General features: G+C 48.5%; 1 protein-coding gene across 4 annotated transcripts in view; it reads right to left on the reverse strand.

Annotated features, from left to right (window-relative positions):
- The window catches only part of ANK1 (ankyrin 1), a 238814-nt gene that overhangs the window by 18237 nt on the left and 199925 nt on the right, over window positions 1–20652 (reverse strand). For 3 of the 4 annotated variants that reach the window (XM_043454010.1, XM_043454011.1, XM_043454012.1), the window contains exons 37-39: window positions 18810–18941; window positions 16962–17108; window positions 342–900 (exon numbers count right to left, since the gene is read on the reverse strand). In XM_043454010.1, coding sequence (XP_043309945.1) covers window positions 342–900; window positions 16962–17108; window positions 18810–18941 — 838 coding nt within the window. The remainder of the gene's footprint in view (window positions 1–341; window positions 901–16961; window positions 17109–18809; window positions 18942–20652) is intronic. The other variant, XM_043454013.1, reaches the window with a different exon arrangement.

Genomic DNA, 20652 nt, shown 5'->3' on the forward strand with positions numbered 1-20652 from the left:
GGGCTGTGGCTTGTCCCAGCCTGACAATCGCTCTCCCCATCCCAACACCCCCAGCCTCTCTCCTGGGGGCTGCACAAAAGTTGGGGGGAAGACAGGGAAGGACTGACCTTTGCAGACGCAGCTCCACTCTTTATCACAACACAGCGGCCTGCGTGCCTGCTGGGAGGCTCGGGGCGAGCTGGCACTTTACTAAATTATTTCCTCCAGGGCGTTTCGCACACAAGGTTTGGGGGGCAGCAGCATATAAAAGTTTCCCCTTACTCACTGCTAGGCACAGGACCCCCCCGGAAGCCCGGAATGGCAAAAGGCACCCCGCCCGGCAGCCCAGCCCTTGCCCTTACCTGTCCTCGCTCGAGTCCGTCGCCCAACTCACGGTGGGGGTTTCTGAGATGCGGGCGTGTACCCTCTGCTGGCCTGAAACAAGAGACACTTCACGCTCTGAGTCCTGCCCTGCACCTGTCGAGTCCTCCTGCCTCTCATGACCTGGCAGCTTCTCTTCTGACCTCTGACCTTCCTCCTGGTCAAGCAAATCGATAAGGCCATTTGTGGCATCTGAATCCACCGTGTCGTCCTCCACGAGGTCCAGAGAGCCCAGCGTGGGGCCCCGGGGTCCCTCGGAGAGCGCCCCCTCCAGCTTCCACTCCTGCCCGGTGGCGTCCGAGTCCTCGGCCTTGCTGCACTCCAGAGAGGAGTCCTCAGCAGTGACCAGCGAGGGCGTGAGGCCCGCGGACCACACCTGCATGTCAGACATCTCCAGCAGGGCGTCATGCTCCGTGCCCGCCAAGGGGATGGCGTCTAGGACGGCCACCTCGTTCCAGTACTGGTCCGCGCGCAGCGGAGAGGGGAGCGCGTAGTGCAGGGAGGCGGGGGACAGCAGCTCGTCCTGCAGCGACGAGTAACCTGGATGGGCAGACAGAGGACGACGTGCTCCAGCGGCGCCCTCCGTCACACGCGCGCACGTGCAGGGCCACTCACTCGCGCGCACAGGCTCGGCCACGATCGGGCATGCGCATTCCGGGGCGGGGCTGCCCAAGCCTTGCGGCTGCTGCCCAGACACGTGGGCCAGAGGACAAGGCTCTGGGGCGCGGGGCGCGGGGCAAGCCGGGGGTGGGAGCTGGACGCCAAGAGAAGAGGATGGAACGCTTGCTCTTCCGAGTCCAGAGCAGGGATCAAGACGCCTTGATCCAGAGGCTTGCGCCAGAGCCTTCCGACAGCCGCACGGAAGGAGGGGCTGCTCTCTCGTTGCACCCACGTCCCCTGGGCACAGCTCTCGGGGGAGGGGGCTCTGTTAGGGAGGCATCTCCAAGGGAGGGGGGCAACCCCAGAACCATTGTGGGTGACTGTGCCCTGGCTGGGGGAGGGGAGTCTGGCGTGTACAGAGAGCATCCGCAGACCTCGGCGCGGTGGTCAAACGGGAAACCCCAAGGAGGTTGAAGATGCAGCAGCCGTCTGCAAGCAGCGGCGTATGGATTCCAGGAACTGGGAAGGGTCTAAAGTGGCATGGGGGGGGTGGGGCTGGGGGTGGGGTCCTTCGGGGTTAACAGCGGGAGGCCAGGTTAGAGGGCCCAGGAGGTCCCAGGCATATCGCCGCTCCCTTGGAAGTCTGCCTGCTCCGGCCAGGTCCGCCGTGAGCCCGCGGGCAGGGAGCCGGAGGGCCCAGGCCCTTGACGCGGCAGCCTGGTCCCATGCCTGGTCCCTGGGGACGCGCCGGGACCCCGACCTCTGACAGTTTCCTGGTTGGGTCTGGTGTGCAGACCTGAGGAGGAAACTGAGGGGGCGGCAGGTGTGAGTGTCGGGGTGTGTGTTAGGAGCCTCAGCCCTCCGCTAACTGCGGTGAGGGAGGGGATCGCTGCCCTCCCTTTGGAGCCGGTGCTGATCCACCGGCAGGGGAAAGGCTAGGAGCCAAGATTCTCCACTGGGTCCAGCTAGTCTGGGGCCCCTGGGAGTATGCATATGCCCAGAACCTCTGAAGATCCGGCAGAGCCCAAAGGGACCTGCGGCATGGGTGCGGCTGCCCTGCAGGGCCCCCAGCGGCCCATCCCAGGAGCCCAGAGAGGCCCGTAACCCCGTGTCCACACTCTCCATCCCGCCGCTCCTCCCGCAGTTCTACTGCTCCACTGCATCCAGGCTTCCGGCCCCTCTCCTGGGCAGACCGGCCCACCTCACGCCCAGCTGGGCCTCAGCTCCTGCCCTCCAGCTGCCAGACTTCTGACAGAGCTCACTGTCCTCATGCACTCACTTCTCCCAAACACACACTGAGGTCTGCTTCCATGTCAGGTATCCTACGTGCCAAAGGGTTGGGGACAATAAACACACAGGCAGACACACACGCACACGTGCACACACATGCGCATGCGTGCACACACACATGCACACACGGATAGGTTCTCTTTGTCCTCTTTCTTTCACGACGTTTTCCCAACGACTCCAGCTCACCTAGATCCTCCATCTCTGAACCTACCCCACAATCTCCCAGGCTGGTTCCCGGGACTGTCCACTCTGTGGACAAGGAGTCTGTCCCAGGGCGGAGCCTTCAGATACGGGAGGGATGCGGGAGCCAGGATGGATGACTTCGCCCATAAGTCATGAAACGGCAATGGCGAACAAGGACAGGTGTGCAAGGTGGCGGGCAACCGAGCTACGTGCTTGACTCTCGTAATCTCCCACGGGAGCCTTCCTCCTGTCTCATCTACAAGACTCCTACACATCTACGTGGTTTTGCGTTCCCAAATTAGGAGAGGGAGGAAGAAACCATGATGTCTGGGGGTGGTGTGGGCTGGCGGGAGGGCTGTGCGGTGACAGGGACCAAGGGAGACCCCCAGCTCTGGCCAAACTGGGAGGGACAAAGCGGAGGGTGGGGGACACGCGTGCGTCGGAGCCTCCCATGATAGTGACACCAAGTCATCACATGTGAGATTATGACCGAACTCGGAAACCAGGGCCACGGCCTTCCAACCCTCCACAGAAATCTCTGCAGGTAGAGGTGAGCAGGCCGTTTAAGAATCATGTAATTAGTTTTCTTCTTGTTATTATTCTTGAAAGCATATTCCGTTATTACCATTACTGATTGTGTTCTCTCTCATGAAAATGTATCCAATGTGTTAATTTTATTTGTCACAACATTACTCCCACCTTATAGATGAGGAAAGGAGAGATTCAGCAACTCGATGGATGGACACAGAGTGGTTCTAAATTTCGCCAATACAGTATTTTAAAGACAGCTTCATGGAGGTACAGTTGGCACATGATAAATGCACATTATATACATAATTTATTTGGCTGTGCTGGGTCTTTGTTGCTGTGAAGCCTCTTCTCTAGTTGTGGCGATGGGGATTACTCTCTAGTTACCGTGCGGGGGCTTCTCATTGTGCTGGCTTCTCTTCTTGTGGAGCACGGGCTCCAGGGTGTGCAGGCTTGGGCAGCTGAGGCATGTGAGCTCGGGAATTGCAGCTCCCAGGCTGTAGAGCAAACGCTCAGTAGTTACGGCACACGGGCATAGCCGCTCTGCGGCAAGTGGGATCTTCCTGGACCGGGGATTGAACCTGTGTCCCCTAAGTTGGCAGATGGACTCTTTATCACTCCGTGAGCCACGGAGGAAGCCCTAAATGCATGCATTTAAAGTAGATACTCTGATAATTTCGGACACAGGGAAACACCCATGAAACAAACCACCAGCACAGTGACGAGGGGGCCGTTCATCACCCCTGAAAGGTTTCCTCAGGCCTCGTATCAGTCCTTCCTTCCACCACCCTGCTCCCAGGTAACCACTGATCTGCTTCCTGTCGCTGTGCATTAGTTTCATTTGCCAGAATTTTATCTAAATGGAGCAATACAGTGTGGAATCTCTGTGTCTCTCTTTTTTTTTTTTTTACTCAGCTTAATTTCATCCATGTTGTTGCATGTATTGACAATTCATCCATTGTTTTTTGCTGAATGGCTAGGTCACACTGTAGGGATATCTTTAACTTTTAAAGAAACAACCAAAGTTTTTTGCAAAGTGACAGTCCCATTTACATTCCCACCAGCAGTGCATGGGGATCCCAGGTTCTCCGTATCCTCCTTGACATTTCGTATGGTCAGTCTTTTTCACTCTAGCTCTTCTTACAGATGTGTAGTGTACCTCCTTATATCAATAGTTTTAATTTGTATTTCCCTGATGACTAATGATGCTGAGCATCTTTTCGTCTGCTTGTTTGCCATCTATCTTCTTGGTTAAGTTAAAATCTTCTGCTCATCCTAAAGCTTGGGTTGTTATTATTGAGTTTTGAGAGTTCTTTATATATTGTGGATACAAGTCCTATATCAGATGATTATTTGCCAATACTTTCTCCCAACCAGTAGCTTGGTTTTTTTTTTCCAATTTTTTGTAGTGCATTTTGAAGGCCAGAAGTATTTGATGAAGTCCAACTTGTTGATTTGTTCTTTTGCTTTTTGGTATCGCATATAAGAGATCTTTGCCTTATCCAATCAAAGGTTTTTTTTCCCTTATGTTTTAATCAAGAGGTCTTATAGTTTCAGGTTTTACATTTAATCTATGATCCACTTTGATTTAATTTTTGTATATGATGTAAGGTATGAATCGAAGTTTATTTCTGCATATAAATAGCCAATTGCTCCTGCACAATATGTGGTAACAATGATCCACTGAATTGTCTTTGCACCTTTGCTGAATATCAGTTGTTCCTATATGTGTGGTTCTGTGTCTGGACTCACTGACTTATCTATCTTTATGGCAATACCACATTGCATTGGTCACTGTAGCTTTGTAATATATCTTCTTGTTCAGTCACCAAGTCGAGTCTAACTCTTGTGACTCCATGGACTACACCCCCCAGGCTTCTGTGTCCATGGGATTTTTCAAGCAAGAGTACTGGAGTGGGTTGCCATCTCTTGAAGTCAGTGTAAATCCTTCAACTTTGTCCTTTTTCAAAGTTGTTTTGGATGTTCTAGGTCTTTTCCTAGATAAATGAGAGATACCAAGGGAACATTTCATGCAAAGATGGGTTCCATAAAGGACAGAAATGGTATGGACCTAACAGAAGCAGAAGATATTAAGAAGATATTAATAAACAGAAGAACTGTACAAAAAAGGTCTTCACGACCCACATAATCACGATGGTGTGATCACTCACCTAGAGCCAGACATCCTAGAATGTGAAGTCAAATGGGCCTTAGAAAGCATCACTACAAACAAAGCTAGTGGAAGTGATGGAATTCCAGCTGAGTTATTTCAAATCCTGAAAGATGATGCTGTGAAAGTGCTGCACTCAATATGACAGCAAATTTGGAAAAATCAGCAGTGGCCACAGGACTGGAAAAGGTCAGTTTTCATTCCAATCCCAAAGAAAGGCAATCCCAAAGAATGGTCAAACTACTGCATAATTGCACTCATCTCACACACTAGTAAAGTAATGCTCAAAATTTTCCAAGCCAGGCTTCAGCAATATGTGAACTGTGAACTTCCAGATGTTCAAGCTGGTTTTAGAAAAGGCAGAGGAACCAGAGATCAAATTGCCAACATCCGCTGGATCATCGAAAAAGCAAGAGAGTTCCAGAAAAACATCTATTTCTGCTTTATTGACTATGCCAAAGCCTTTGACTGTTTGGATCACAATTAACTGTGGAAAATTCTGAAAGAGATGGGAATACCAGACCATCTGACCTGCCTCTTGAGAAAGCTATATTCAGGTCAGGAAGCAACAGTTAGAACTGGACATGGAACAACAGACTGGTTCCAAATAGGAAAAGGAGTACGTGAAGGCTGTATATTGTCACCCTGCTTATTTAACTTAGATGCAGAGTACATCATAAGAAATGCTGGGCTGGAAGAAGCACAAGCTGGAATTAAGATTGCAGGGAGAAATATCATTAACCTCAGATATGCAGATGACACCACCCTTATGGCAGAAAGTGAAGAGGAACTGAAAAGCCTCTTGATGAAAGTGAAAGAGAAGAGTGAAAAAGTTGGCTTAAAGCTCAACATTCAGAAAACTAAGATCATGGCCTCTGGTCCCATCACTTCATGGCAAATAGATGGGGAAACAATGGAAACAGTGTCAGATTTTATTTTGGGGGGCTCCAAAATCACTGCAGATGGTGACTGCAGCCATGAAATTAAAAGACGCTTACTCCTTGGAAGGAAAGTTATGACCAACCTGGTTAGCATATTAAAAAGCAGAGACATTACTTTGTCAACAAAGGTCCGTCTGGTCAAGGCTATGGTTTTTCCAGTGGTCATGTATGGATGTGAGAGTTGGACTGTGAAGAAAGCTGAGCACTGAAAAATTGATGCTTTTGAACTGTGGTGTTGGAGAAGACTCTTGAGAGTCCCTTGGACTGCAAGGAGATCCAACCAGTCCATCCTAAAGGAGATCAGTCCTGGGTGTTCATTGGAAGGACTGATGCTGAAGCTGAAACTCCAATACTTTGGCCACTTCATGTGAAGAGCTGACTCATTGGAAAAGACCCTGATGCTGGGAAGGATTGGGGGCAGGAGGAGAAGGGGACAACAGAGGATGAGATGGCTGGATGGCATCACTGACTCGATGGGCATGAGTTTGAGTAAACTCCGGGAGTTGGTGAGGGACAGGGAGGCCTGGCGTGCTACGATTCATGGGGTCACAAAGAGTCAGACACGACTGAGCAACTGAACTGAACTGAACTGAGGTCTTTTCCATATAAATTTTAGAACAACTTTGTCACTTTTCACAAAAAAGCCTACTGGGATTTTGACTGGGCTGCATCATATATTTAGATCACTTCAGGGAGAACTAACAACAGTATTGAGTCTTCTGACCCATGACACAGTGTATCTCTCCATTTATTTGTTGTTGCTCAGCTGCTGAGTCATATCCGACTCTTTGCAACTCCATGGACTGCAGCACACCAGGCTCCTCTGTCCTCCACTATCTCCCGGAGTTTGCTCAGGTCTTTAATTTCTCTCAGCAATGTTTTGTAGTTTTCAGTGTATATCTTTCACATCTTTTATCAGATTCACCTCCAAGTATTTCTATTTTTTCAATGCTACTGTAAAGGCTATTCTTTTTTCAATTTCAGTTGGTACTTTTCCACTGATGGTATATAGGATTCAATTGATTTTCTTATATACTGAAATTGTATCCTGCAACCTCACCAAACTCATTTGTTAGATTCCATCGGATTTTTATATATATCATGTTGTCCGTGAACAAGGACAGTTTACTTCTTCCTCTCCAATCTAGCTGCCTTTTATTTCTCTTACTTGCCTTATTGTACCAGTGGCACCTCAAGGACAGTCCTGAACGGAAGCAGGGGTAGTGGGACGTCCCTGGTGGTCCAGTGGCTAAGACACCGCGCTCCCAGTGCAGGGGGCTGGGGTTCCATTCCTGGTCAGGGAACAAGATATCGCATGCTGCAACTACGAGATCCCACACACTGCAAGGAAGACTGAAGACCTGAGCGCCCTAAGACCAGGTGCAGCCAAATATTAAAAAAAAAAAAAAAAAAGCAGCAGCAGGAGGAGCAGACATGATTGTCTTGTTACTGAATGTGGGAGGAAAGCACTCAGTCTTTCATCATCAAGTGTAATGTTAGCTCCCGGTTTTTTTGTAGATGCCTTTAGGTATCTGCTCCAGTAAATTGCTAATCTTCATATTCACCGATCAGACTGTCTGATTTGGAGGATAGTAATTTGCCCTAAGCCCTCACTTCTACAGATTCTAGAAGAGTTACTGATTTTTCAAACTGTTTAGCTTTTTACTTGTTGTCAGCATGCTGTGGTGACATCCACGCTCCTTACATGCAAAACCAGATGCTGATTTATTTTTGAATATTCAACTATTTTGCATTCCTTAGATGAACCCCACTTGATCATGATGCACTGTCCTTTTATATAGTGTTGGATTTGGATTTGCTAAAATTTAGAGTTTCTGCATAAATGCTCACTCCTTATTGGTCTGTAGTTTTTCTGTAAATGGTTTTCTTTCTTTCCTTTTCTTTTTAACCAAAAATGTCAAGTGGCCCTCAGAGAATGAGCTGGGAAATATTACGTCCTTTAAAATTGTCTGAGTGAGTTATTTCTTCCTTAATGCTTGGTAGCATTTGCCAGTGAAGTCGTCTAGGCTTGGAGTTTTCTTGGTGGGAATGTTTTCTTTTTTTTATTAATTTGTTTTATCGAAGTATTGTTGATTTACAATGTTGTCTTAATCCTCAATGTGCAGCAAAGTGATTCAGTTATATATATATATTTGTCATATTCTTTGCCGTTCTGTTTTATCACAGGATTTGAATATAGTTCCCTGTGCTATACAGTCGGACCTTGTTGCTTATTCATCCTGTATATAATGGCTGGCATTTGCTGATCCCAAACTCCCAATCCATCCTTCCCCCAGCTCCCCTCCCCCTTGGCAACCACAAATCTGCTCTATGTCTGTGAATCTGTTTCTGCTTCATAGATAAGTTCATCTGTGTCATATTTTAGAGTCCACATATAAGTGACATGACATGGTAGTTGTCTTTCTCTGTCTGACTTACTTCACTTCGTATGATAATCTCTAGGTCCATCCACGTTGCTGCAAGTGGCATTATTTCATTCTTTTTATTGGCTGAGTAATATTCCATGGTGTATGTGTACCACATCCTCTTTATCCATTCATCTGTTGATGGACAGGTTGTTTCCATGTCTCGACAACTGTAAATAGTGCTTCAGTGAACATTAGGGTGCATGCATCTTCAAATAATAATTTTGTTTGGATATACACCCAGGACTAGGGTTGCAGGATCACATGGCAACTAGTTTTTTGAGAAACCTTCATACTATTTTCCATAGTGGCTGCACCAACCTACAAATTGGTAGGAATGTTTTAAATTATACATTTGATTTCTTTAATATATTCAGAGTATCTCTTTCTTACTATGTGAGCTTTGATAGTTTGTATTTTCCAAGAACTTTGTTAATCTCACTTATGCTTTCAAATTTATTGGAATAAAATTGTCATAATATTATCATCCTCTTGCTTCCTATAGAATCTTTACTGATATTACCTCTTATTCTTGATATTGGTAGTTCTTTTCTTCTCTTTCATGATCAGTCTGACTGGATGCTTATCAATTTATTGATCATTTCAAAGAACCAGTTTTTGGTTTTAATGATTTTCTTTAGTGCCTTCTGTTTTTAGTTTCATCAATTTCTGCTTTGATCTTTATTATCTTCCTTCTGCTTACTTTGGGTTTAATTTGTTCTTTTTAGAATATCTTAATATATTACAAAGCTCAGGTAACTGACTTGAGAACTTTCCTCTTGTTTAACGTGGATGTTTAGTGCTGTAAATTTCTCCCTAGTACTGCTCTGCTGGCATCCCATACATTTTGACATTTCGTGTTTTCATTTTCATTCCATTCAAAATACTCTAATTTCCCTTTTGCTCTCTTCTTTGACCCACGGGTAACTTAGAAGTGTATTATTTAGCTCCCAAATGTCTGAGAGTTCCTACGTATCTTTTGGTTATTGTCTTGTGATTTAATTTACTGTGGTCAGAGAATATACTTTGAATGACTTAAATTCTTTGATATTTATCAAGACTTGCTTTATAGTCTAGGACAATGGTCTCCAATGTTTTTGGCACCAGGGGCCAGTTTTGTGGAAGACAATTTTTTTCATAAACCAGGTGCAGGAGATGATTTCAGGATGATTCAAGCGCATTACATTTATTGTGCTCGATTTATTGAGAATCAAACACCATGGTCACTCTGACAGGAGATGGAGCCCCGGCAGTGATGCAAGTGTTGAGAAGAGCTGTAATTACAGATGAGGCTTCGCTCACTCGCCCACCACTCAGACCTGCTGTTCCTAACAGGTGGACTGTGGCCCAGGGGTCGGGGACCTCTGGTTGAGAATATGGTCTATGTCGGTTTGATCCAGGCACAATTGAAAAAGAGTGTATATTCTTCTGTCATTGGGTGGAATGTTCTATAAATGTCAATCAGGTCAAGGTGAATGACTGTTGTTCAAATCCGTTTGGGTACTCCTTTTTCTACTTGTTCTATCAATTAGCAAGATGGGGGTATTGAAATCTCCCACTCTAACTGTGATGCTGCCTATTCCTCACTGTGGTTTTCTCAGATTGTGCTCATGTATTTTAAAGCTATGTTACTGGTGCATCAACATTTAAGACTGTGATGCCCTCTTGATGGACTACTTATCCTTATGAAAGTATTTTCTTTATCCCTGGTAACAGTCTTTGTTCTGAAATCTACTTATTTGATATTACGACAGTCACTTCAGTTTTCTTTTGATTCACGTTAGCATAGTTTATCTTCACCCTGTGACTTTTAAGGAGGTCGTGTTTTTATACTTAAAGACATTTCCTGTAGGCAGTAGATAGTTGACATTTACCTTTATATCTGCCTTTTGGGGTTTTTTTAAGATCATTTACAATAATGAGATTATTAATATGGTTAGGTTTAAATCTATCATTTGTTAATTTCTACTTCTGTCCCATCAGTTTTTTGTTCTCTTTTCCCTTTCTTTGTGCCTTTTTTAAAAAAAAGTAATAATTTTAGTATTTATTTTTGGCTGCGCTAGGTCTTCGCTGCACAAGTCCTTCTCTAGTTGTGGTGCATGGGCTTCTCAGCGCAGCGCCTTCCCTGGTTGCAGAGCACGGGCTCTAGGGTGCTTGGGCTCAGTAGTTGCAGCTTCCCGGCTCCAGAGTACAGCCTCAGGGGTTGTGGCACGCGGGCTTAGTAGCTCCACAGCATGTGGGATCTTCCCGGATCACGCATCAAACCCGTCTCTCCTGCACGGGCAGGTGGGTTCTTTACCACTGAGCCACCAGGGAAGCCCTCTTTCTGCCTTCTTTTGTGTTAATTGAAAACTTTCCATTTTATCTCTTTGGATGGCTTATTAGCTACGATTCTTTGAGTACTTCAGCAGTTGCTTTAGGACTTCTCGCATACGTCATTAAACTACCCCAGTCTACTTTTAAGTGATATTATAACACTTTGCATATAGTATAAGAGCGTTACAATAATATACTTCCGTTTTTCTCTCTCAACTTTTTCGACTTTTGTACCATCATTGTAATACATTTTACTTTTATATATGTTATAAACACATTATATTATTTTGTGTGAAAGTTATCTTTTAAAAAGATTTAAATAATGAGAAAATTATGTATTATCCTTATAGTTAACATTTTTGGCACTGTTCATTCCTTCAGGTAAATCCATATTTCTTTCTGGTGTCATTTTTCTTTTGGCCTGAAAGACGTTTTATGAAAAAAAAAATTGCTTGTAGCAGTCACTTCCTGTTGATGAATTCCTTTTGCTTTTGTATGTCTGGACAAGTCTTTATTTGCTTTCATTTTGTGGAAGTTATTTTTGCTGGGTATAGAATTGTAGGTTACTTTAGAGATGTTCTACTTTAAAGATGTGTTCTACTTTAAAGATATTGCTCTGCGGTCTTATCCATTGTTTCCAGTGAGAAATTTGATATATCCTTATCTTTATCTCCGTATATGATGCATCTTTCCCCCCACCTTTGGCTACTTTAAAAACTTTATCACTGGTTCTGACTAATTTGTTGAAAATGTGCCTTGGTATAGTAGACTTCACATTTCATGTGGTTAACGGAACTTCTTGGATCTGTGTAATTATTGTTTTTGTCAACTTGGAAAATTCTGGACCATTAATTCTTCAAATACTTTTCCAGCCCCTTTCTCTGTTGGAAACTAATTTCACAAATATTAGGTCACTTGAAATTGCCCCATAGCTCACCGATGCTTTTAAAGATTTTGTTGTTGTTGTTCTTGAGTTTCATTTTGGAGAGTTTCTATTACTATGTGGCCAAGTTCACTTTTCTTCTTTAATGAAATTTAATTCAGTGTATTTTTCAACCTATATCTTGTAGTTTCTCTCTAGAGGATTGGTTTGGGTCTTTAAAAAACATTTCCCAAGTTTCTACTTGACTTTTGGAACATCTGAAATAGTTATAATAACTGTTTTACCATTCTTGTCTACTAATTCTAACATCTGCATCAGTTTTGATTGACTGATTTTTCTCCTCATTATGGGTTTTGTTTCCCTGCCTCTTTGAATGTGTGTCTGAGAATCTTTAATTGGACTATGTGGATGTCAGACACTGTGACTTTTATCTTGTTGGGTGCTGGATATCTTGTATTCCTGTAACAATTCTTTAGAATCCCTTGGACTGCAAGGACAGCAAGTCAGTCAATCCTAAAGGAAATCAGCCTTGAGTATTCATTGGGAAGACTGTTGTTGAAGCTGAAGCTCCAATATTTTGGCCACTTGATGTGAAGCGCTGACTCATTGGAAAAGCCCCTGATGCTGGGAAAGATTGAAGGCAGGAGGAGAAGGGAGCAGCAGAGGATGAAATGGTTAGACAGCATCACTGACTCAATGGACACAAATTTCAGCAAACTCCAGGACATAGTGGAGGACAGAGGAGCCAGTCTGTGGGGTCGTGAAGAGTCGGACATGACTTAGCATCAAACAACAACAGATGATTCTTGAGCTTTGTTCTGTTATGTCATTGAGTTACTTGGAAACAGTTTGATCCTCTTGAGTTTTGCTTTCAAGGTTAATTAGGTGGGAGCATTGATCAATCTATGGCTAATCATTCTCCATTATTGAGAAGGACCACTCTGTGTTCCCTATGCAATGTCTGTGAACAATCAGTCTGACTGTTGCAAATAGATGATTAATAAATAATCAACCAAAATTTGTGGGGGACCTTCTGAAGCGCTCCAGAGTGCTGCCTCTGTGCAGCTGTCTCTCTAGGGAATTCCAGCTGCCCTGATCTCCTTGGACTGCCAGCAACTTCTCCTTAACCAGGGGCTCTTCTGGATATCTCTTCCTTCCACCATGACTTAGAAACTCTTTCGAGGCAATAATACAGGCAATTGTAGGGTTCACCTCATTTATTTTCCACGTTTCATATGACCTTTACTGCCTGATGTCAGTGTCTTGAAAACTGCCGTTTCATAGAGCTTGTCCATTTTTTGCTTGTTTTAAGCAGGATATGTTCAGTCCTTGTTGCCTTATCTTAGCCAGCAGTGGACTGCATCTCAGATCGCTCCTCAAATATGGTTGGATAAACATTCTATCACTCCTGGGAATCTCAGTAAGATTTGATTAAGGGTGAGAGAGGGTAATAACTCTGCCAGTCACAGTATGCCTGAGTCTCATTCTTGGTGACTTTACCACCTTGAAACTTCCTGGGGTTCACATGAATGGAATTTCACCCAAATGAAAGTGTGTCCACAAAGAGAACTCATGCACACCCTTCCTCAGGACTTCTTTCTGCTTTGTGTTTATCCTGGAGCCCCTCCCCTGATGGCAGGGTCTGGGGGCTATGCTCCCTGCCCCCTCTCAAGTCTCCAGAAGACTCCACTGACCCCCCCTACCCCCACAAGCATGGATCTGAGGCTGTAGGTGGCCATACTCAGTGGAGTGGGGATTCCTACTAAGCAGGGGCCATGCTCAGCGAGGACTATCACACAAGGTCTGGGTGGACCGGAGCGCAGGAAGGTTGGCCGAGTTCTCTGGTTGAGATTCAGGAGTGCCTGTCTCTGGAGCAGTCTCTCGTGGCCCTACCATACCTGGGTCACCAGCCCATCCCTCTGTCTAGAGCTGTCCCCTAGGGGTCGCATTTTGGGGAAATCAGGTAATAGGCAACCAAACACACAGCCTTGGGGCAGAGCAATCCAGGAGTACCCACCTCCTGATTCCAGCCCCTCCTTATCTCAGCTGTCACCTGGGGTCTCTGTTAACCCAGACATAACAATGACCCTAATAGTTTGATGTCAGCAGTAGACTCAACAAGGGGTGGACAGACAACCTGACCTCAGACAGAAACCACACTTCACTAGTTCTGCTAAGAGTTGAGAGAAATGAGACATATTATATTTCCAAGTAGACGTTGTATCCAACCTATGAAACCAAACAGAGTTGACTGAAGGGGATGTGAGATGTCCATCTTTCCCTTTCATATGAGAAATCTGTTTTATTTTTAGGAACACGATTTTTTGTTTCTTGTTTTTGCTCTATGGGCAATTTTTTTTTCCTTCAAATTTATTCCCAGGGTCTGGGGTAGTTCCCTCCTCTATAGGAGAAGCAAACTGGCCCTTCTGCCCCGGCCAGTCCAGACAAACCCAGCAAGAAGAGCCAGGAAGGAAGGACGAGAGACCTCAGGTTCCTATTTTCCTGAAACCACAGAGCAACCAATCACTGCCCTGAGTGCCCACAGTGGCCGAGGAAGGCTCAGACGAGCAGAGGGCAGGGAAAGCACAAAGGAAGCAAGGGATGCCGTGGCCATCAGCGTGAGGGCCAAGCTGGCCCGGGACAGAAAGTCAGAGGAAGTGCAGGGGGCAGCCGTCTGCCTGCTCTTCCACCTCTGATCCCTCCTGCTCCTCCTCTCCAGGCCAGAAGGGCATGGTCTTCCCGGGACAGGAAGGCAGAAGGCAGGAAAAACACACAGAAGCCAGCTCTGGTGCCCCGAAAGGACAGGATGGACCAAGCGGACTTCCGAGTGTCTGCTCCGGCCTGGCGGGAGCGAGCACGCAGGGCACACGGCCTGCGTCTGCCGGGACACCCGCGGGACGAGGGGTTCGGAAGGGCTGACAGGCGGCAGAGCGGCCAGGAAGCACAGAAGCATTCAGACTGTGTCTGCAATCAAAGCGGTGAGGGCCCCTGGTCCACCAGTCAGATCTCGAGACTCTTCTGCTCCAGACCAGTCACGGGTCTCCATTGCCCTCCTAGTAAAACCAGCATCCCCAGGACGGCCTGGAGGAGCCGGCCTCCCGCGGCCCCTCCGTGCTCGGCGGGCGCCGCAGGCCCACCTGCTCGGGCCCCTGCCCAGATTGCTGGTCTGGGCACTCTCTCCCCAGTTTACACGCCTACCCCGCCTCTCCCTCCAGCCTCTGTTCACGTGCTACCCACTCCCACCCCACTATCTAACCCCTCAATCCCACACGCCAACCTTGCTTGCCTCCAATTCTTTCCCCCCATCACCCCGCTAGCACGTTATCTAACTCACTTCCATAAATTTTTGTTTGCCTGTCCCAACAGAAGGCAAGCTTCATGAAGGCAGAGTTTGGGGCTTTGCTCCTTTCGGGGTCTCTTTGAGAACTGACTTAGATCAACCTCTGGCGGGTGGCAAGTGTTCAAAGAACGTTTGCCAAATGAGCGGCCCAACTGGACTGCCGTTCCACAGTCACGGGGCACAGAGGCCAGGCCCATCGGGGTTAGAACTCTGCTTTGGCTTTAGAGTCTCCAGGGCCAGAAGAGACATTCATAAATACTCAGGTACGTAACTGCCCTTAAAAAAACTTTTTTTTACTGTGATACGAACATTTGGCGTGGGATCTGTCCTCTTGACAGGATTTTAATTGTTGTAATTGCCTTGTTTATCCTCATATAATTCTATGTGCCCAGTGTCCATAGATTTGGGGAACAAACCCCCCAAAACTTGCTGCCTTGCCTTGACTGAACCAACTCTGGGTGTCTGTTAATAAACCCAACCAAGTGACTGGTTATCTCGTTAAAAAAGGGGAAAAAAATCTCTTGATTTCCTCCAGTTTGCAGCGTTTCTCCGCCACCCTCCCTCCGTCCTGTGAAAGCTAGTTGGTTGCTTAGCAGTCCCGGTCATGTCCAGCCAGTCCCCCAAGGGGCTGGAAGCAGGCTGGCCTGGGAGCCCTGGACGCTGGGGCTGAGAGCGCGCCTCCTCCCCGGGGACAGCCCGGAGCTTGCACACAGGCCCCGGCCGGAAGGGTAGCCACCCCCAGGGCAGGCCAGGGTCCTCAGGAAAAGCATCTGGGGAGGCTGAGGGCCCTGAACACTGGCCGCCCGGGTGAGGCAGTGAAGACAGGCCATGCGGGCAAGAGCAGCCCAGCAGCCCAGATGAGGTCAGGGGCAGAAGGGGAAGGCCGCAGGACGCAGTCACCCAAGGAGCCCTGTGCCTGGGGGCGCTGGACACCAGGTTTCGGGAAGAGAGACCAGTGTGAGGGGTGCGGCGTTCACTGGGGAGGCCCCTGCCCCCTGCCCCCACTCTCTCACAAGCTCGGGCCACAGGGGCCTGCATGGGGGCATGCACGTGGGGGTGGCCGGTATGGCTGGTGACCTAGGAGTGGGGGGAGGTGGGTGGTGAAGCTGGAGGGGTAGGGTGGGGGGCATACCCTGCACCCGGAAAGCCGGGCCCCAGAACCAAATTGTTTCTCAAGGCCTGTAAGGAACCTCAGGTCTCTGATCCAACTTGTGGATTTTAAAGAAGAGGCTGATGGACCAGCAGGTGGAATCAAGAGGAAAGGAAGGGCCCCAGCTCCCACCATACCAGCAGGATGAGGCTCCCCGCCTGCCTCTCTGCGCTCTGATTAGAGACGCAGATGAAGGGGAATAGGGGTCTGGGCCCTGCTCCCCACACGGCTCGTCCTCTGCTGCAAGGAAGGTGTCCTAAAGGCCACAGAGGGGGTGCTGGGGGCAAAGGTCAGGCCTCCGTGGAGCGGGGGTAACCGGAGGGGGCGGGGCTCCGTGCCAGGCCAAACCGCAAAGAAACAAGAGATGGGGAAGGGATGGGGCGAGGAAAAAAGGGAGACAAAAGCAGAAACCGGCTCGAAGGAAAGAGCCCGCTTAGCCCCAGACAAGAGGTAGCCCGAGGGCTCGAGGACACCTCCCCGCTGGTCCCCACCCGACCTGCGCCAGAACCTCGTTCCCTCAGACCGGGGTCGCAGGTGGGTCTGCGCAGCGTTGAAGGCGCAGCAAGCAGGGGAGGGGAGCGGAGTGGGGGCGGCGGCCGCCCCTCCCATCCTGCTGCCCGACCCCCCCCCCCGCGCCGCCCCGGGACCCCCATCATTTCTGCTCTCACCACCGCCCATCCAGAGGGAGACTGACCTCCGGCCACCGGGCGAGAAGGTTCCAGGGAGGGTCAGGCGGCGGCTCGGCCCGCCAGCCCACGTCCGGGGGACACTCACCATTCATCTGGGAGGGGGACGACGAGTAGTCCCGGTCGGCGGGCCGGCGGTCGGGCTTGAGGCTGCGGCCCTGTCTGCCCGAGCCCTCCAGCATGTTCACGATCTCGCCGCGGTCGATGTTCCGCAGGGCGGCGTACAGGTTCTCCACTGCGGGCAGAGAGGAGGAAGAGGGCGCTCGCGGGCCGCTACCCATCGCGGGCCATGTGGGCCGCCTGCGCGGCTCTGAACTCTCGAGTGTGTGTCGGTGGGTGGCTGGGGGGAATTGCAGGCCCCCTCTTTTCTAAAAGTCCAAACAAACTACCTCTAGGAGAAGTCAGACAGACCTGGAGATGATGCAGTTTCCGTCCAGACTGTGCAATAAAGCCAGTAAGAAGGAGAAACCAATTTTTTTTATTTTCCAGGGGCTTCCCTGGTGGCTCAGATGGTAAAGAAACTGCCCGCAATGCAGGAGACCCGGGTTCGATTCCTGGGTCGGGAAGATCCCCTGGAAAAGGGAATGGCAACCCACTCTAGTATTCTTGCCTGGAGAATTCCATGGAGGGAGGGGCCTGGAGGGCTTCAGTCTGTGGGGTCCCAAAGAGTCAGACACCACTGAGAAACTGATACACAGTGCATATGAAAGTTACATTTACACTACACTTGAGTCTATTAAGTGTGCAATAGCATTATGTCTAGGAAAAAAACAAGGTACATATCTTAAAGGTATTTTATGGCTAAAAAACGCAAACTCTCCTCTGAGGCTTCATTGAGTCTTCATAGTCACATAAGGACTCTGATCACAGATCAGCGCAACAAATGCAGTCATCATGAGAAAATGTGAAACGCTGAGAGAATTCCCCAAATGTGACAGACACAAAGTGAGCAGATGCTGCTGGAAATTGGCACCAACAGATCTGATGAATTTGGGAGGGAAATGCAGTATCTTTGAAGCACAGTAAAGTGAGGGAGGCCTGTGTTTTGTATCCTTTAACAGATCTTTTCCAAACCCTAACAGTGGTGAATTTCAAGGCATGGAAAGACTGTTTCTTTCTCTTTTTTTGTAACCCAAAAGGAATACTGGGGCTTCCCTGGTGGCTCAGCAGTAGAGAGTCCACCTGCCAATGCAGGAGACATTGAGTCAGGAAGATCCCCTGGAGAAGGGAACGGCAACCCACTCCAGTATTCTTGCCTGGGAAGTCCCACGGACAGAGGAGCCTGGCGGGCTACGGTCCATGGGGTTGCAGAGAGTTGGAGACAACTTAGCGACTAAACAGCTAAACAATAACAGGAGGAATACTCCAAGAAAATGAGAGGGAGAAGAATTGGATTCTGTCCTTTGGAAATCTTTGGTCCTTGCCAGTTGATTTGAGATGCAAATGTAAACACTCAATTTCCTCTTAGTGTTTGTGTTCAGGAATGTGGTTGAGAAGGAGCTGAAAAGAGTGAGTCACATCTTCCCTCCAGGTTGAAGAAAATCCTGGGAGAACAAGGACTACATCTGGCTGGGCTCTGTCCTGTCCTGAGGGGACAGTCCTCATTTGAGAAATTCAACCAAGAGGCACACACCCTATACAGATGCGGTCTTTTAAGGGTCCTGGTGCAAGTGCAAACATCCTGAGAATGGGAAGAGGTCATGGCCAAGGTTCTGATGTGCCCTCCTGGCAGGATTGCCCAGAAGACCAGGGACCCTCAGAGGTGTGTGCATGCGTGTGTGTGCACTTGTGTATGTGTGTGTGAGAGACAGAATGTGCAGAAGAGATTGGTTCCAAAGGTCAACAGCACCCTGAGAGGGGTGAACTGCTTGGTGAGCTCCTGGCATAGGCTTTGGGGAGAGAAGGGTCCCAGCTGCGCCCCCGCCCTGGTACTGACTCTTGGCGTCTTGGCCTTCACGGGTGACCCAGAGGTTCAGCAAGGCCACGCTCTGCTCCAGCAAGGAGTTGGGGTTCTCCACGCGGATCCTGTTGATGTCGTCCACGCTGAACTGCAGTTCCCGGGCCAGCTCTGCATGCAAGGAACCAAGAGCAGTGTGAGACCAGCTGGAGCCAGCCCCGAGCCCACGTGTGGAGCGGGGCGCCCCGAGGGGTACCCCGAGAGGCACCCTGAGATAGAGAAAAGTCCCCTGTGGACTTGGAGCCTTCTTCCCAAGGATGCCTAGTGTAAGGTGACACCTGCCCCGTGGTATCCCCAGGAAATGCGCCAGGAGGAGGCGTGATCACAGGAGGGTAATAAGGACTGACTGAATGAATGAATGAACGCTCTTGCTGTCATCACGTGGAATACAGATGATGAGGCTGAGCCCCGGAAGGTCCCAGGACCGGCTGGGGTCCAGGGGGAGGGCTGAACGGCAGATGCCCTCGGCACTGACGGTGAGGCAAACGCAGCCGCCCTCCCCTCGGGAAGCAGTCGTCATGGAAACGCATCTGTGTATTTGTGTTTCTTCAGGGAAAGGCGCTGTTTACATTTAAAATGGGAATACAAGTCCCCATCTAGATGCAAGGCCCCATCGCAGAACGCGAGCGCTTCCTCTCCCGCTGCCTTCACGGCTGTTTCTCGCAGGTGCTTTAGATGAGAGCACAGTCTGAGTCTCATTTCAGGGATGAGGAAGACCAGCGTGGAAAGTGATGGTGAGAACCAGAATGTGCGTGTGCCACACACACCACACACACAACACTCTGTGTACACACAACACACACACCATGCCACACACACACCACATACACATTCACATACCCACATACACAGCACACCACATACACCACATACACAACACACCACACACACCACACACACAACACACCACACACACAACACTGTGTACACACAACACACACACCACATACACATTCACATACCCACATACACAGCACACCACATACACCACATACACAACACACCACATACACACACCACATACACAACACTGTGTACACACAACACACACACCATGCCACACAACACACCACATACACAATTCACATATCCCACAATACACGCAACACACATACACCACATACACAACACACACACACACCACACACACAACACACCACACACAACACTCTGTGGTACACACAACACACACACCATGCCACACACACACCACATACACATTCCACATGCACAATAACACAACCACCACACCACCACACACACAACACACAATACACACACACCACATACACAACATCTTGTACACACAACACACCACATGCCACACACACCACATACACAATTCCACATACCACATACACAGCACATCACATACACAACATACACACACACCAACACCACCACACACACAACACACCACACACACAACACTCTGTGTAACACAAAACACACACCCATGCCACACACACACCACATACATTCACGAGCGAGCCATACACACACACCACACACACCACACACACAACACCCATACACACAAACCACATACACAACACTCTGTGTACACACAACACACACACCATGCCACACACACACCACATACACATTCACATACCCACATACACAGCACACCACATACACCACATACACAACACACCACATACACAACACATACACACACACCACACACACAACACTCTGTGTACACACAACACACACACCATGCCACACACACACCACATACACATTCACATACCACATACACAACACACCACACACACAACACACGACATACACAACACTCCATGTAACACAACGCATG

This window comes from Cervus canadensis, chromosome 31 (assembly GCF_019320065.1).
Source record: "Cervus canadensis isolate Bull #8, Minnesota chromosome 31, ASM1932006v1, whole genome shotgun sequence".
Taxonomy (NCBI): Eukaryota; Metazoa; Chordata; class Mammalia; order Artiodactyla; family Cervidae; genus Cervus; species Cervus canadensis.